We start from the raw sequence: 18,729 nt of genomic DNA, 5'->3' as shown, positions 1-18,729 counted from the left end.
GGATTCTTTGTTATTTTATATTTCCAACGAGTATTTTTGGAGAATTTTTGGACACCGATAGCTAGGTCGTTTAAGGGGTCAAATTGGCATATTTTATTTCTCCACGGGCCCACGCGTCAGTCATCTTCAACCTCTGTCCAGCCACCTGCACGCCTCCCCTTGGCCGGCACAGACGCTGAGGATGGCCATTGGGCACCTCTGGCCATGCCAGGAGGCCCCTCTCCACCCATAGGTCCCCCAAGCATCTCCCACATGACCTCCCTTGTCTGCCACGCCTCCTCCTTGCCCTCCATTGGCCCGAGCTCCACCGAACATGCATATGTGCCACCAGGCCGCCATGCACAGCAGCTCGCCATCACTGCCAATGGGCAAGCAACAACGCCGTGGCAACCTTATCACCTCGCCCGTGCTTATCCTCTCCGCTCCCCTCCTATATAAAGCCCTCAACCCTCCCCTTCCTCCTCCACCATTAACACGAACCTGAGCTCCACTTTTTCCCCAAATTTCACCGGCGAAATCCGCCGCGGTTGGTGCATCTCCGGCCGATTCCTTGTAGCCACGGCGCCTCCTCGATGTCGCGATTCCATTTTGCTACTTCCCGGGCCCCCCTCTCTCATCGGACGACGCCCTCCACGGGAGCTCCTCCGCCGCCCCCTTCCTGTGCCGTTCCTCCCTGTGCACACCCTCCTCCAAGCGCCTGACTCCCTTCTGGTGAGCCTCCTGGCCTCCGTGTTCTGCCCCTCTCCCTCCCCAAGCTTCCCCTTCTCTTTCCCCCACCTTCGGCCCCAAGTCCATGGCCCGCCGTGCCTGTCCCGTGCGTGCGTGCCTGTGTTGTGTGCTGTTTGTGCGTGGGGGTCCTCTTTGGAGAAGAAGGAAGTGTAGGGGGTTATGGGGAAGTTCCAGGGAGTTTTGCGCAATTAAACTGTAGACCTAGGGGGTAGATCGTAAGATCGTCTCGGTTTTGTTTATTTTCTAGATCTAGAAAGGCTGAAATTTTAAAATTCATAGTAAGTTGTAGAAAAATCATGAAATAGCAAATGAAGACGTTTTGGAATCCTTGTGAGTAGATTTACACATTAGAGTCATAATATGATATGTTTAGTAGAAAGTTTCTGATGTTTTTATTTATTCTTTCAAAGTACTTTTAGAAATCGTTTTAAGTTGTTAGATGCACATCTTGAGTTATAGAAGTCCAAAGATTGTGATTCCAATTGTGTTAGTCTTGTGATAACACTATCTAGCTAAGAAAAATATTGAACCTGCTAGTTGTGTACTGTTTTTATCATGTTTTGATTTAATCTGGATAAATAGGCAATTTTTAGCTTGTTTTGCTTGTCATTTTCATATCTAAAGTTTTGGTGCTTAAATTGCTGTGAAATTTTTATGGTAGGCTATAAATGATGCTATTGTTCTGTGCTAAAAATTTCATATTCATTAGATGCAGTGTAATTGACTTATTGATTTAACTTGTTTATTGCTTCATAATGGCTTTAAATAAGTTATAATTTTATGTAGGTGTAAAAATCGGAAATGTGGTTTCATTACCTTTGTATGATGTTTTTATACCACAATAACATATAATATGGCTATGTGTTTATAGAAATGATGATCTTTAGATTTATTTTGTTTTTACATGCTTTCTTGCAAGAGCAATTTGTCTTTTTCATAGCAATTAAATTATAAACTCTGAGCATGTGAAATTTGTACAGTAGCCATGTTTTGATAACATCTATCATCCATAAAATTATTAGCTCCAAATGAGATGTTTGCCACATCACCTATAATTAATATATATGTTTAATATATATTTGGACAATGAAAGTTTGGTAGTAGATGCATATACTTAGGTCATGTGAAGCTTTTAATAGTTATTTTTGAGGGGTACATATGATGCTAAGTTATAATAAGTAGTGGTTAAGATTTGAATATAACTCAGATGTATGCTCTCATGTTAACATAACAACTAATGATTATGTTGCTTGTATAAGTTCTTCATCCTGCGTAATTCTTGCTTAAGGTGTTTATGATGTTCCATGTTATCTAAAGCTAATGCTAATTAATTATGTTTATAGTACTTGTGAGATATGTGTTTAACTTATGCATGTGTTACCTTGTTGAAAAAAAACTAAATGAAGAACCTTGTTGCATATGTGCTGAAATGGTTGCTAGAGCAGTTATGTTGTGGCAATATTTTCGGGATGCAAATGATGTTTTATGTAAATATGGTGAATACAAAAGTTGTAGGTAACTTCATAATATAGCTTATGTTAAATTTCCATGACCATAAGCCTGATGGTTTAGGCGCCATAGATTTTACAAGTTCATTGTCAGGTTTTGCATGCTCTATGTATAGGTCTGAATGATTGCATTGTTTCACTTAGCTAAGCTTTGAATCATGTCTTGGAGATAATATAAGAATTTTAGGGTTTTTCATGAGATTTCCAAATTATTAAAGATCACCCCTTTTGGTGGTTTAAATCTCCAGTTATGAGGTTGTGAAGTGGAACAACAGAATGTGTCCTAATCTGGATAGAGATGTCTTCTTTGTGATGCTTGACCTGGTTAACTTTGGTTTTAGCTTGTGGTGTTTACAATAAAGTTGTGCATGGTTTTTTAACCTTTCGAAAAAGTCTAGAACCACCTTGTTGTAAAAACTAGAACTCAACTTATTGCTGTCCGAAGTTGCATGTCAGTTTTCTATCTTTGTTTGTATAGATCTGCCTAATGGTGTGTTCTCACCTTCTTATTTGTTGAATCAGCTTTTGGTGTTAATAACAAAGTTTTAGATAATTTCCTTAAATTTATAGAAAGTCTGGGTCACCTTTGTTGTATGCTTATATCTCTAGTTATAGCTCAAACAAGTGACTGTTGTGCTGCTGTCCAGATTCGGTGTATGTGCTTAAGTTATTAGCTTTAACTTGATGTTGCCTTGTGTGCTGGCTAGTTAGCTCATATCACTGTTAGAGTTAACTTGATCTAACTGAGAATCTTATAAATATGTTATATAATGTTGGTCAAGCACTTAACTAATAAATGGTCATGTATGCATGTTGCTACAAAATAACCTTGCTGCATAGCTTGCAAGAACCTTAGCGATGTTGGTGCGTGACTTGCTTGTGTATGAGTGGTTTTAAAACAAATGTAATATACTTTGATCACCTTCAACTTGCTGGTTGTGTGATGCTCTTATGTATGCCATGTTGATAAGCACCATCACCCTAGTTCGTGTATGATGCTAGGCTTAATTAGCTCTTGACTGTTAATTGCTTGCAATAGCTTGACTTAAGTTCACTTGTGGCCATGCCTAATGTACTTGTTATCCATGTATAATAAGTGGTGTGGTGTACAGTTAAATAACTCTAGGTACCTATGACTTGCATGATCTTATGTTCGCCTTAAATGCTTTTGTGTAATGCATCTCATTTTATCGTTCTTCATATTCATGCTCTTGCATCTTGCATCTCACCTAGATACGTTAGATAAACCACATGAAGGACATGATGATGGAATCGAACCCGAAGACGGTGTATGGTGGAGCTATCCCGAAGATGGAAGGACTAAACAAGTGCCGAGATGAGAGATGCTCGCCAAGCGAGTGTCATCTAACAAACACTAACCTAGTGTGGATTCCAGGCAAGCCCCGGTGCATGAATTCCATGTTTTAAATTTATGCCAACTGTTGATGCTTATGATTGTGCATTTACGTTTGTAGGAGTTGATTGAAATCGTAGATGCATGAACTTAGTACCTTGATCTGAATACTAGTTGCTAAGGTCGAGTAGTTGCAATGCTTAATAGGTCCCGGTAAAAGTCGAGTGATTTCCTGTCACTCACGAGTTATAGGAGTTGAATGTTTTATTTATGTTGCAACTATAAGGACGACGGACGGGGTCGGGCTTATGTTCGATACTTGGTGGTTTGCCCCGTCTGTCTAAATGAATTTGGACTAAGGTCGAAACGTGTCGGCTTTCGTGATCAAGTGTTTGAAAGTACTAATCTCATACCTAGTATGGGATGGGGAAGCCTAGTACCTGATTGAACTGGGGCGTGTCATACTCCCTCGGCTGTCCTTGGAACGTCGTTCCCATGGTGCATCATGTGGGTGCAAGTGCGGTCATAGTACGACAGAGGCCGGGATTATGGAGCATTGCATGCCAAAGGCAGTTGGCCCTAACACGTGCCTAAGGGATCGATGGGGACGGCTGACAAATGAAGTGACCCCTCGTGGTGTGCGGATGTCGTGAGATTAGGTTTGCCATGCATGGTTAATAAATTTGAATCGATTCGTCTACCTCTCACAGTTTGGGACTACTTGATCGCTATTCTGCACTGAGTAAAGATGGAACATGATGATGATATTAATCTTGATGCTTGTTCTTTAATTGCTTGGAAACTATGCTTGCTTAGTATAAGTTGTTAATCTAGACTTGTTAAAGAACATAGAACTTGAGCTAAAATATTGAAAGTAAGGACCGACTATAGACGCTTTTGGCAAAGCAAACCCAAAGTCAGAAAGCCTTGCATGTCTAGGTTTTGGTGAAAATAGTTATCACCCGGCGGGTCAGTCTTGCTGAGTATTAGTTGCTCAGCCTTGTTGTGGCTTAACTTTTCAGGTGATGTTAATAGTTTGGCTGCTGGCACTACTTGGCCTACCCAGCTCCCTCCGGGCTGGACAGTCGAGTGGGATCCCTCCTCGGACGGCGAGGGCAGGGATTATTGATGTCATGATCGGCTTCGTCATGATATCGTGTATCGACATTTGGCTTCCGCTTGTTTTACTTCATCTGGTCGAACCTTGCAAACTTGTTGAATTTCAAAAAACTCTGATGTAATAATTTGTTGAACTACATTAATGTGATGGGAATGTTGTAATCTCTGTGCTACTCACCTTCGTGTGAGCAATGCTTCTCGATCCTGTGTAAGTGGTTTATCGGATGAAATCCGACGGTCGACCAAGTTGACCTGCTTAAAGTGCATGATCGTGTGTCAGACGACTTAAGTGCATTTTAGTCAGGTTAATTTGGGCAGTTCCGCCACAAACATCCGGTCACTCACAGATCCAAATTCTAGCCGTTGGAAAAGTAACAGTGAAAAGTTCATCCGATGGTTACTCCGATGGTTCTTCATGGGGCGTTGGATTATCCGGTGCTGAACACGTTCTGGCCAAAACCTCTTTGGAAGGAATAAAAAAAAATATGCTTGCTTTGACACATTCATCCGATGGTCACTTAGTAGGCATCGGAGTATTCGGTGCTAAAGGTATTTTTTGCCAAAACCTCTTTGGAAGTTTGAATTGAAAAATGCTTGCTCCGATGAGTCTTCATCCAGGGCATCGGAACATCCGTTGCCTGCGACCCATTCATCCGATGCCTAGCCATCGGAACAGCTGATGGCTCACTTGAGTTTTCAGCTCCAAAAAATTGCTCCGACACTACTAGAAATCATAGCATCGGAATATCCGACGGTCTCTACTACAAGGTTTTACCCCTGATGCAACGGCCTAAAAGTGTGGCAATATACCAAAAATCGTTGCGAGAGACAAAATGGCAACGGAAAATTTCCATTGGCAGGCGTTGCCATAGTAACCGTGGGGAAAAGTTTGCCCAACGACTCATTTTGGTGTTGCAATAGATTTTCCCCTATTGCAACACAAAGGAGTGTTGTTGCAACACCATGTAGTGTTGCAAGCCATAGTCTAAGCAACCATCATGGGTGTTGCAATAGTTACTATTGCAACACACCTAGTGTTGCCAGAAATACCTATTGCCACGTACCCAAAGTGTGGCAATAGGTGCACTAGCAACGATATTTGGTGTTGCAATAGACCTTATTGCCACACATCAATAGCATTGCAATAGATGGACCCTCTATTGCCACGCTATCTCAGTGGTTGCTATAGGTGGAACCCTCTATTGCCACGATAAATATTTGGTTGCTAGAGGTAGCCTCTCTATTGCCACATTAAATATTGTGGTTGCTATAGGTGCATCCTTCTATTGCCACAGTAAATGTTTGGTTTCTAGAGGTTGCCTCTCTATTGCAACGATCAATACGGGTTGCTATTGTTGGACCCTCTATTGCCACGCTAACTATTGTGTTGCTACAATTTGGAGACTCTATTGCCACGCCCACTATTCCGTTGGTATGATGTTTCCGTTGGTATGATGTTTTTTGCAACACCATTTGTTTGTTGCTATATCATATATTGCAACGCCAAATTATTTTGTCGATAGTCCATATTGCAACGCTTTGTTTGCATCAAACAATAATTGCATGCCGAACAATATATGATGAAAGAAGCATTTAGACATCCATTAATCCAAAATGTGCTTTGTCCGTACAAATCATTTATGAAACCATCCAATGTCAAACTTAGTCGATAACACACGCACAACTATTGAAACACATAAGGTATCCAACTCACACTAGCTAATTTGAACATCAAAATGGACTAAGCTATGTCTAGCATTGTAGCAAAGGTTGGCTTGACATTGACCGTCCATCAATTGTGTGCTCCACTCAAACTCTATCTTGCTCCTGAAAAAATCATTAGCATTGGTATATTCAGCAAACAACAACTTAGTATTCAGCTAAGTATCATTTCACTTTACAGTAACAGCAATTAGACAACTAAATCTGATTCAGAAATATTCACAGGTAGTGGAGTCAAAAATCACCTGTGCTTTGCTAGCATGTTGATTCCTTTTGGCTAATGCTCGTTTCTTATTACCCACAATATCCTTCAGTACTTTTGTTGTAGTAAAACTAACTGTCGTATCCCCTCCTTTGTTTTGGCCAGTTTGTGTCTTATTCACAGCACTATTTCTAGTTGTGTGAGCAGTACTTGTACCTGCCGCTGTTGTAGCTACGAGTTGTATTTGTGGTGGGATGCTATCTTGGTTTTCTTGCAAATCAATAGATGGAGGGAAAATTAGGCCTCATACCAAGGACTATCACATGACAACATTAAACACTCTTCAGTTCTCAAACTACCTGCTAATGTGATATTTCTTCACTTTCTATAGTTACATTTTCTTCATCCATGTTTGTTGTAGCAACAACCTCTGCATTTTGTCCCCCATCTTTGTTAGCCTGCATTTCAATTTTGGTCAGAAAAATCATGAGTGGAGTTTGAAACTACAAAAATGATGCATGATTTGTAGCCGACTACCCGAGCATATGATTTCAGTTAAACAAACTATCAAAGATTAAACCAGCGGGCATGTATAGGTCCTAGAGATAGATAAACACATTAACTAAATCTATTGGTCAAGTTAAGATTTGACATTACTATTACCTGTTGTATTGATGCTTGTACATGTGCTGCTTGCATCATTGACATAAACTCTTGCCTAAGTGCTTCTCTATCGGCCTCCCTTGCCTTCATCATTTCTTCCATTTGACGCTTATGTTCTTCCCTTTCAGCTTCCCTTTCAGCTTCTTGAGATTCTAATCTCTCTTGTAGCTTTGAAAATGCTTCGACTAGTGTCGCGTCCTGACGCACTTGGTACTAGTAATCCTCATACAGTAGTTGCCTTCTAGTTGGGTATTTTGCCATGTATCCATTAGCATAGATCCTGGTTGATTTGCAGTTTCTTGTTTCCTGGTAGGCTGACTGGAAAATCTGATTTTGCTCCACATCTGAGATGATGATTGCATCTCCATCTGTTTCCCTCTCCGAAATTTTGCTGCTTGCATTATCCTAACAAAGGAGGACAGTTGAAGTAGTTAATTGAAAATGATTTTGTAGGCGGTCACTTTGCATCAGTTAATAAGGTTTGTACAAATTGTTATACACTCACATAGACATCTCTAGATTCTTGGCTTGTCCATTGCCCATTCTTACTATGTGTGAACATAAAAAGCTCCAAATCATTTGGCTCATCACCAATTATTGGGTCCCTCTAATTTGGCAGAATGTAACAAATTAGTGATATTTCAAAATGTAAGGAAGCATGGTCATGTGCTTCTGAAGTTATTACCTTCTCAAAGCTACACTGAGAAAACGTCTTTGATCTTGCCCGATGGTGTACCTTTACATTCTGCCGATTCTGAGAATTCTTGCAACTAACCCTCTGCACAAGGAGTTGATTCTAAAAAAATATTGCAATCTACCAAAACATAGCCTTTATTTCATTAAGTGCAAATGGCAAGAATAAAGTAAAGGTCATCAAACCTGAAAATGTTCCTTGCCAAAATACAAAACCAGATAGTGCCATTCAACAATGTCCAACTCTTCTGGCTTATGTCTTATTCTCTCCTCATAGGTGGTGTACGCCCTGTACGTAGCACTAAATGTTGCTCGCCATCCTTTGTAACGCTCATTAGCGATGGTCCATATCTTTTTCCTGTTTTCTTCATTATTCTCAATGTCCCACTTATGCTCTTCAACATGTAAAACATAAATTCTAGGTCACTTCTTAAATAATTTGGTAACAAAATTCTGTATGCTAGCAAAAATAAATCAGAAACTTACCATCATATCAGATACTATTGAATTTTTTACATCTTTACGGATATCCTTCCATGTTCTCACCCCAATGAATGGTGCTTTTCTCCTTGTGTACACTACTATTTCATCAGTAAATGTGCGTGTGTTCTCACCTACAGCTCCTCCAAGTCTAGAGAATTGGACTTTAAGCTTCTAACTGCCCTACTTGGATCTCTTGTGGGTGGCTGCCAATCCTTTCACAGTACCTCGTGCCTTCCTCTTTTGGGAGTCTTGTCCATCGAAACAATACACGGTGCAAGAGATTAAACAAAATCATGTACATAGGGAAAACTGAATTGAACATCAAAATAAAATCACAATAAGCATCACTTACTATCTCCCTGAGTTTTCTCACATCGTGCATGTGATGGTTTGTTCAGAGGTGGTGTTGGATTGCTATCTTGACTTGAATCTAGTAAATCTATCTGATTTGTAGGGCTGCCATATGCACCTGCAGACAATAGGTCACAAGTGTAAACTATAAATGTAACTGCGATGAAGCTAGATCATTAATTACTCTACCTTTTGTTTCTAGCATCAACTAATTAATTAATTGGCTATTTCGATGCAGCGAGCATATGGAAGAACTAAAAAAAATAGTATAAGGAATCTTAATAAACGACACGAGGAGCACTTTGTAAGGTGGTTCGAGGGCAAGGTTAGTTCTATTTTTTTAATTTTTTTATTCCATGTGATGTTTAGAATGATGTACTTATTAACTGCCATTTGTTTTCAAACTGTGTTTGCAGATCACCAAACTATATGAGAAAGGGGAAGTGAGTGAACTGATGTATGCCCTTTCTCAAGGACCGGACCATCGAGCTCATGTGTTCAATAGATGCTACATCAATAAATGGCTATTTCGAATGACTACCATTGAGAGAAACCTCGTCACACAAAACAGTGGTGTGCTTGTGAGGGGTGATGGTACTACTGGCAACATGACGTGGTATGGAGTGATTAGAAGAATGATCTCACACGAGTTCCCTGCACAAAAAGAAGTTGTATTGTTTCAGTGTGATTGGTATGATGTGCCGGCCGCACAAAAAGTCGATCTACTTGATGTGGAAATCCAAGACATGAATTTATTAGGCCCAAATGAGGATTTGTCAAATTGGACAAGACCAGACAAGGAAGGAACAACTGGTGATGCCTTTGTTATTGATCCGGTGCGTGGCGAAGCAGTTCTCGAACCAGATGATGCGATTTTACTTGATAAGGATGATGATGACGAAGATGACACCTACATTGATGATGGAGTTGTTGCACCAGTTGTGGTAGAAAGCCTAGAAGATGATTTCTTTGTTTAAATACTTATCCTTTGTTCAACAATCATGTTTTTTTGGATTTTTTGTTGAAAACTATCACATTGTCCGGGATAATAAATAGCTGCAGTTGGTCTTCAAACTATTATGCTCATGTTTATTTCCTATTATAAGCAAAAATATCAGCAAGCTAGACAATTTTTTTTGTTTTCTGAAATTGTCATGGAAGATGCGGATGGTGATCGTCCTTGTTGAAAAATGAAGTGAATTAGCCATCTTCATCATGTAAACAAGTAATATAAAGGCTGCTTAATGTCGAACACACCTCAGTACCCCAGTGGTACATGAGGGTTTGCTTGTATTATAGTTCCTGGGATCAAATCCTGCGTGGAGCATTTTTTTTGTTAATAGAAGATCTTATTCAGAAATGCGTGAAGTATTTTGTCTATTGCAACTATTTTTGGTATATTGCAACAGTTTTAGGCCGTTACATCAAGGGTAGTCTAATGTGTGGAGCATTTTGTCTATTGCAACCATTTTTTTCTATATTGCAACACTTTTAGGCCGTTGCATCAGGGGTAGTCTATAGCAACACAAAAAAAATCATGGCAATATTAACATGATATTGCGTCCATTTAGGATTGTAGTTGCAATAAGTATCTAACGATTGCAATGCCATAGAAGATTATTACAACCCCAGAAAGCTGTGGCAATAGAACATGCTATTGCATCCATTCAGAATTCTTGTTGCAATAACCACCCTAGCAATTGCAACACCATTGGAAGATTATTGCAACCTAGAACAACCATGGCAATAGTTACAAGCAAAAACAACCAAATCCAAGTAATTGCAACGAAAATCAATATTAATTCAACTCAAAAGTGCCATGGCAATAATGCCAACTAATTGCAACACAATTCTTAAATGGTTGTAGTAGCACATGCCTGTTGCAACGACAAACCACACATATTGCAACACATTTAGTCCATAGGCACATATTGCAACCACTTTATGGAAAGGTTGCAATATGACCCACCTATGGCAACCAAATTAGTGGTGTTGCAATCATGTGGCGTGGCATTAGAGGCAAAACCTTGTAGTGCTCCTTTTCTTTTCAACTCATCCAATTCAATCTCCTTTGAGTTTTTCATCGATTTCTTTGCTTCTTGAGTTCTTCCATGAGTTATTTAAGCTACCAAGTGTCAAAGTATACTGAGTATGCATCATATTCATGGCTAGCCTTGCAAGGTCAAGATATTATCATGGAAACCCCACTCGATAGTACAGTCTATGAGCTACAAACTAGTAAAACCTATGCTACACTAAGTGTCCTTCATCTCCTTGTGACACATAGTACTAAAAAGGTCATTTGCCTTGTTGCATTAGCTCCATGTCCGCTTTCCAATTCCAATTGAGGGGCCATATTCTAATAAACTTATGACATGATAACCAATATAGATTCTCTTCAAAACATATGGGTTAGTCATAAGTAAACGGTTGTTATTTATCACCAAAACACACCCTTACCAAAGGTGCAAAAGGGCCTAGATGACGCCTAGGTGCTTTAGGGCGACATCCACAACAGCTACCTTGGCAAGGTCCGAGTCAACTACAGGAGGGTCCGGACGTGATCGATCACAAGTGGCTCACGGAATGTACGATTGGATTCCTTTTTTGTATGATCTCTTTCTTTTTCTGTCATTGCTATTTTGGACACATAACAAAATTTCATCTTTTTGCACGTATTGATAATTTGGGTGTATCCTCTACATCTGCATAGTCATGCTTTTAATAATCAAGGATATGTGTTGACTCTCATTATTGACACACTTTTACCTCTATTTATTTTCAATAATGACATGAATTTAATACCTAAACTATTGATTACACCTAATAAACCGGTCATCTTCACATGTGTAATGTATTTTGGAGGATGTTGTGTTTTTGCAAGAAATTAGGCCTAAAAGCATATTTTTGGATAAAGCACTGAACAAGCATCGAAACAGACAAAGATGAAGGTCAACAGGCCCAGGAAGGGGCTAGGCCGATCGGCCTAGAGGAGCCCAGGCCGATCGGCTTGGCATCTTCTGGCACCCCTGGTGCCCATCTTTGGCAAGCAACCCTTCAACATTGCTTAGGGGATAAGTTTATGAAGATATAGCAAGGACCAGCTTGGGATCAAAGAGGAATCGGAAAAGATCAAGCGAAGGTTTGGAAAGTCATTGAAGATCAATCTCATCCCGAAGCAATTGACGTGCCAGGCCTACATGCAAGTGAAAAGAAGATTCCAGAGCACCTGAGAAGCCTTGGAGACGAAGTAGGATGCGAGGGGCTAAAAGGAAGGCATAGGCCGATCAACCTGGACCCTCTCAGATCGATCAACCTGGGGGTTTCCTTCATCTTCTCGCCTTCCAATTTTTGCCACGCGCTCTCTAAACTATAGATACCTCGAAAAATCCACCGAGCCCCATATCCAAGACGCCATACTCGACATGAAGCAGCAGAGAAGCAGAAGGAGCTTGAGGGACACCTCTCTGGAGAGCCAACGGCCGTGTAATTGTCGGGGGTTAGCGTAGGCGAACCTCTGCCGGCGTGATCACCCTGCGAGGAAGATTATGCTGGAGTTCTGGAGCTAGAAGTCATCAAGCTCAAGGTAGGATCCCGGTGGTGATCTTGTGATATACAATCATTCATGGTGAAATAATAGATGTGTTCATGTTCTTAGCGATCTAAGTATCTCCTTTGATGGTTTTATGCTTTATCAGGTTTGCTTAGTTTTCAATCTATGAATCGATGATAGATTGCCTAGGGTGTTCTTATGGTCATGGTGACCAGATTTGCATGCCTGATCTACCAATGAGTATGACATGTTCTTATGATCATGCCCTTAACCTGCTTGCGCTGATAGAGGTGATCGTGACAGGATCTTTCTTGTGTAAGGTAGGGGGTTTCGGGATCTGGATCGGAGGTGTAGATTTAAAGATGCTTTTTACTAAGATCATATCTATGTTGCTTTCCTATCCATACTCAGAATTACAATATATGCATAGTCTAGGTTGCTCTAGATTAGTTACCTTTACTCTATCTATTATCTGTCTGTACATGCTTAGTAGATTGGATTTGAATCTCTCATAAACACCAAGTTAATACTAACAATGCTAGTTGAAATAGATCTTGTGCTATAAGTTTCATAGATTGATAAACCTTGGGGGAATACTCTGAGGGAAGATCTATAACTGATTCGTACGCTTGCAGTTCAAAAATTAGCATGCTAACAGCCGTCAACAATGTGCCAACAAGAAACTCACGGTTGACAAATGAGTGAACAGTGACGACATCTGTTTCTTAGAAAAAAGTAAAAAGAGAAGGATATGTATTTGTACTCAAAATCTCAACCACGTATTTTCACCGAACGACGCACTTTTTTCGCTAGAGTAAAATACACGGAAGGTACCTAAACTTGTCATGGGTGTCAGTTAGATTCCTGAACTCTCAAAATACATTTTCAGACCAATGAACTTGTCTTAAGATGCCATCTAAAAATATATTTTTAGGTCCTCTCAACTCAATAGGGTGTCATCCAAATTTTTAAACTCTTAAAGTACACTAGCATAAGGTGGTTGTGAAGGCAACGAGCGAGGAGAAGTATTACCATCAGCGACAGGTGACAAATTTTAAGATTTAAAAATGTATTTTTAGAGTTTAGGAAGCTGGATGAAATTTGAGGATGAGTTTGGAGATCTGAATACACACTTTGAGTATATTTTGAGAGTTCAGGATCGGGATGAGACCACGGGACAAGATTGTGTATTTTACTCTTTTTCCCTGCTGGCGAAGTCGCGACGGTACTCGTTGGGCGGTTGGACCTGCGTTGTGGCCTAAATAAAACTGGCCCAGATAGGTTGCAAGAACGGACCGAAACACAGACGGGCCCGTTCGCTTCCATACGCGAAGAACGCTCTCCCTCTCGCGCCCCACATGTACAGTTCGGCGGCGGCGGCGGCGGATGCGGCTGATCATCTCGTTCGCGGGATAACCGTGTGAACAAGAACAGGCATGCTCAGGCTCGTGGTTTTCCAAAGCCAGCAACAACCAGTGCTGTTCCTGGCCACAGGCCAGGCGGCCGCTTTGGCCGACGGACCAGATCACCCGTACGCGCGTTCGCGCTTTTGCCATGTGCGAGGCGCCGAGCGAGCGCGCAGGCTGTCCCGTCCATACAACAAGCGAGGTCCGGCCGCGAGGCTTTAATGTCGCTGCATACAAAGCGAGCCGATGCCAGGTTGCAAGGTAGTCTGGAAGGAGAGATAAGAAAAGGCTGGTCATAATCAGTTCGAAAGAAGAAAAAAAAAAGGGAGGGATGGCCATGGATCAAAGGCAGCCCTAGCTGTACTGAAAGAAGATTACCGGACCCCCATGGACACAGCAAGGCTGCAAGCTAGCTTGACAGCAATAATTCGAGCAGACGCGGTTCGTATTGCTTTTGGACCGGACCAACAGAGCTGCTAGAGATCTCCGGGTTTTGCTGCTGCTGCTGTATGAGTGGCTGAACTGACATTGGATTCACCGTGCCGCAAATGGTGCCATTTCTGCCACTGCATAGAGTAGGAATGTGTGGCCGGAGTACATACTACACTTACGCCGAATTGTTAATTGCAGCGAACCAGATCCCTCTGATCCATCTCCTTGCAACGATTGATTCCCTGTCTTCACCTAGAGGTCAAACCCAGACGACAGGGGTCCTCAGCACCGGCGGATCTTGTCACGGCCTGAGCTCTACCAAACACGATCACCATGTGCAGCTTCAGTGATTCAGTGAGCCTGTTCAGAGTTCAGACGCCACTAGCCCTGGCACCCAGGGTCAGTAGCTAGTTTAGCCGTTAATCCTGGATCAGCGCCTGTTGTCGGACAAAAGTTTACTCCCACTTGACTCAATAACTGCATTATCTCTCTGTAGTGCGGCTAAACCTCACCGATTTTCGTTTACACCGATCACTCCGGAGTCCGGAGCTAGTCTGAAATCTGAACTCATGGGCGTCGCCAGCGGCTAAAACAAGCTCCAGCTCGGCAGCAATGTGGCGAGGAATCTTCCTTGACTTATCGCCGCCCTGCCAGCCAAACCAAGCCTTTCCGGCCCCGTTGTCAATTGTGAGCAATGAGCGGAAGCATCTTTGCTTTGGCGGTGAACGTCATGAGAGAGATCATTCGGATCAGTAGCAAGCCAGCGTTCATGAACCAGGCAATGCGAGGGGTCAATCATGCATTCCCTGCAAATCCTATCCTCCCAGGATTCTTTCAAGCTGTGAAGCATCTGCAGCTACAGTGCCTGGAGAATAGTTGTCAGGAACCAGGGTTTGATATTCCTCGAGTATCTGATGCTTCGGTCCATTCAGAAAACAAACATATCGCAAAACTGGAAACAGTGGAAAGGTGCGAATTGGACCATTCTACGTTTCATATAAGATCAGTTGGATGGACCAGCTCGGATTCAGACTAATGGCGACAATTATCGCTTCATTAGAAATTTAGAACAATAGGACTACCAGCTCAGATTCATCAGACTACTGGTCGCACCAACTGTAACTGAACGAGTGCCCTCAAAAGAAAATGTTACTGAACGAGACACAAGTCACACTTCAGTCGATCTTCAGTCATAGCAGCACATCCTAATAATGTAAAAAAGAAGGCCGAATATCACAGTCCATCATGTCAACGTCGGCCTGTATCACCACCTACTCAAGTACAAGACCAACGACGAGTCCTTTGAATATGCAAAGATGTGACCATGACTTCATCGCAAATGGCGTCCCTGCCAAACACCTCGTGGATGCAGATGCAGTATCAGAAGTTCAGAACTCGGCGCTCTACACTACAGTATCCATCTTTCCGGCGCACCATGTACCGCAGGTAAAAGAACACCTCGGAGCCCTGCAGATCTCATTGTCTCTCGCCTTTCGCCCTCCAATCATGGAAGAAAAGCCCGCCTCCCCGGCCCCAATTGGCGGGGCACCACAGCTCTGCTGTCTGCTCTCTACCAACCTATCCCCTCCGCACATGCCCGGCATATGGCACACTCGCTGGTCCGGCCCCTATCACAACGCTCGAGATCCCCTAAACCCTCCAGGCCTCCGCATTGTTAAATACTAGATTAGACTACACACACTTCGCTCCCAGTCTCAAGCTCGGTGCTTAGGTGCCTTTGCCTTCCTTAACCAAGAAGCATATAGATAGCTACTGATTGGTGTGTGCCTCCCTGCTCTCAGTGCGAGTATAAAAGCGCAGGTACCTTCTAGCAGCGCCATAAAGAGTTAGAACGAGTGGCGCGCCTGATAGGGATAGCGGCCATGGCGGTGCAGAGGATGGCACTGTACTTTCAGGTGGCGGCGGTGGTGGTGCTTCTGACGGCGACGGGGCTCCGCGCGCAGCTGCGGGTGGGGTTCTACGACAACTCCTGCCCGGCGGCGGAGATCATCGTGCAGCAGGAGGTGAGCAAGGCGGTGGGCGCCAACCCGGGCCTCGCCGCCGGCCTGCTCCGGCTCCACTTCCACGACTGCTTCGTCAAGGTCAGTAGTGTCCATCTTCCATCTGCAGAAAGCACTACAGCTGTGGATGCTTTGCTGAACTAGCGGTTTGCGGACTTGCGATTGCAGGGGTGCGACGCGTCGGTGCTGATCGACTCGACCCCCGGCAACACGGCGGAGAAGGACGCCGGGCCCAACACCAGCCTGCGGGGCTTCGAGGTCGTCGACCGCATCAAGGCGCGCGTCGAGCAGGCCTGCTCCGGCGTCGTCTCCTGCGCGGACATACTCGCCTTCGCCGCCAGGGACAGCGTTGCGCTGGTGAGTTTGAACCTAGATTCACCCGTTAGTTTAAGCTCGCACTTTGGGGGAGTACACTGCAAAGCTGCATTTGTCAATACTAAACTAAACTTGGCGCTTTGGTATTGTCACTGTCAGTGGACGGTGCTGGTCTCCCCCTGCTTCAGTGATGGCGAGACTTTTAAAACCAGACATGCCGATATGAATTTGGAATCTAGCACGCAGGATTAGACAGTATAAAGAAAAGTTAATCTGACCCCTGTCCCCGACTTTTCTGAGGCACATTGCGCGCCCCCACCAAGGCCGTGTTTAGTTGGGGAATTTGGGAGGTGCCAAATTACTGTTACAGCACTGTAGCACACTGTAGCGTTTCGTTTGTATTTGTGAATTATTGTCCAAATATTGACTAATTAGGCTCAAAAGATTCGTCTCGCAAAGTACAACAAAACTGTGCAATTAGTTTTTAATTTCATCTACATTTAGTACTCCATGCATGTACCGCAAGTTTGATGTGATGGGGAATCTTCTTTTTGCATAGTGTCAAAGTTGGGAGTTGGAAGTAACTAAACATGGCCCAAATGATGCCGCCGCGGCGCGCAGGGCGCAGGCAGAGGCAGCTGCCCGCACGCCAGAAAGAACTCGATGCCTGTATGGGTCCAACCGCACCACGCTTAGCACGCACGCCATTGTCGCGTCCCTTCCTTAGGAATCATCCGTGGTACTCATGCTTGCTTTGCTTGTGGGTCCGTGCGTGCAGGCCGGCGGGAACGCGTACCAGGTGCCGGCGGGCCGCCGGGACGGCGCCGTGTCGCGCGCGTCGGACACGGGCGGCAACCTGCCGCCGCCGACGGCGAACGTGGCGCAGCTGACGCAGATCTTCGGCACCAAGGGCCTAACGCAGAAGGACATGGTGGTGCTCTCGGGCGCGCACACCATCGGCTCCTCGCACTGCAGCTCCTTCAGCAGCCGGCTGTCGCGGTCGGGCACCACGGCGGGGCAGGACCCCACCATGGACCCGGCCTACGTGGCGCAGCTGGCGAGGCAGTGCCCGCAGGGAGGGGACCCGCTGGTGCCTATGGACTACGTCTCCCCCAACGCCTTCGACGAGGGGTTCTACAAGGGCGTCATGGCCAACCGCGGCCTGCTGTCCTCGGACCAGGCGCTGCTCAGCGACAAGAACACGGCCGTGCAGGTCGTCACCTACGCCAACGACCCGGCCACGTTCCAGAGCGACTTCGCCGCCGCCATGGTGAAGATGGGATCCGTCGGCGTGCTCACCGGAAGCAGCGGCAAGATCAGGGGCAACTGCAGGGTCGCCTGATCATATCGCTCCTGTGGTGTGGAGTTTGTAGATTGATTGATTGTTTTGGACCGGGACGTGATAGCATAGCTTGGTTGTAACTTGTATGTACGCTATGTACTTGTGCGTGTATGGCTGTGCAAGATCACTGTATTCTTTGGCTGATTCACCTGCATTCTTTTTTTTTTCTATTCCCACTTGAGTGAGGTGTGTCTCTTCTGAGAAAATACCTGTAACTAGCAGAAACTGCTCGTGTACCAAAAGGTGCTTAATAAAAGGGCTAAATGTCTAGAAACAAAAGAAGAAGTATCTCGTACCAACTGCTGATGTGCTTCAAGTTCGAAAAAGTTTTGGATGATTTTGATAGAAACTATCTCTTCCAAAAATAGATCAACAATGTATTTCTCAATCTATATAGAGAGAACAGGGGCTTTACCTCCCCGAACAGGGCCCTTTACGTATGAACAATGTAACTCAAAATGGCATAAAGTTCTCAAATCAAGCTTTACCCGTTTCGGTGGGCTCATTGACCTGAATATTACTGGGCCTTCCAGACGTAGGCATATTTTTCTTACTTTTCGTTCGAGAGGCCTATGGGCCTCCAGCTTAGACAGACGTAAATTTCCTTTCTTGGAGGCCCCAAAACCTTGATGGGCCTCCAGGTTAGACACATTTAGGAACTTTACCCAAGCCCTTGACGCTTGACGGGCCTCCAGGTGGGACAGTTTTCCAAGCAAGAATTATGATGGTCTTATTAGATTTTCTTCTAACCTGTCTAATGCAATTTGCAAACGCCACAGCCCAGTCTTTTTGTTGATCCCATAACGATATCAGCAATGGCTACAGAGTCCAAAATC

General features: G+C 43.7%; 1 protein-coding gene across 1 annotated transcript; it reads left to right on the top strand.

Moving 5' to 3' along the window:
* The first annotated feature begins 15,900 nt into the window (after nt 1-15,900).
* Nucleotides 15,901-18,061, top strand: LOC101779463 (peroxidase 5). The gene is made up of 3 exons (XM_004983754.4): nt 15,901-16,317; nt 16,405-16,593; nt 17,330-18,061. Exons 1-3 carry the CDS (start codon nt 16,099-16,101, stop codon nt 17,891-17,893), a joined length of 972 nt encoding a protein of 323 aa, XP_004983811.1. The 5' UTR covers nt 15,901-16,098; the 3' UTR covers nt 17,894-18,061.
* The last annotated feature ends 668 nt before the right edge of the window (nt 18,062-18,729 follow it).

This window comes from Setaria italica, chromosome IX, assembly GCF_000263155.2.
Source record: "Setaria italica strain Yugu1 chromosome IX, Setaria_italica_v2.0, whole genome shotgun sequence".
NCBI lineage: Eukaryota > Viridiplantae > Streptophyta > Magnoliopsida > Poales > Poaceae > Setaria > Setaria italica.
The sequence above is the reverse complement of the archived record's forward strand: the minus strand, read 5'-3'. Positions and strand labels throughout refer to the sequence as shown.

Bases quoted from the DNA above. Each gene is read 5' to 3' on its own strand.
- LOC101779463 (XM_004983754.4), top strand. From the start codon at position 16,099: ATGGCGGTGCAGAGGATGGCACTGTACTTTCAGGTGGCGGCGGTGGTG. The intron at 16,318-16,404 runs GTCAGTAGTGTC...TTGCGATTGCAG, and splicing joins TCCACGACTGCTTCGTCAAG to GGGTGCGACGCGTCGGTGCT. The intron at 16,594-17,329 runs GTGAGTTTGAAC...CCGTGCGTGCAG, and splicing joins CCAGGGACAGCGTTGCGCTG to GCCGGCGGGAACGCGTACCA.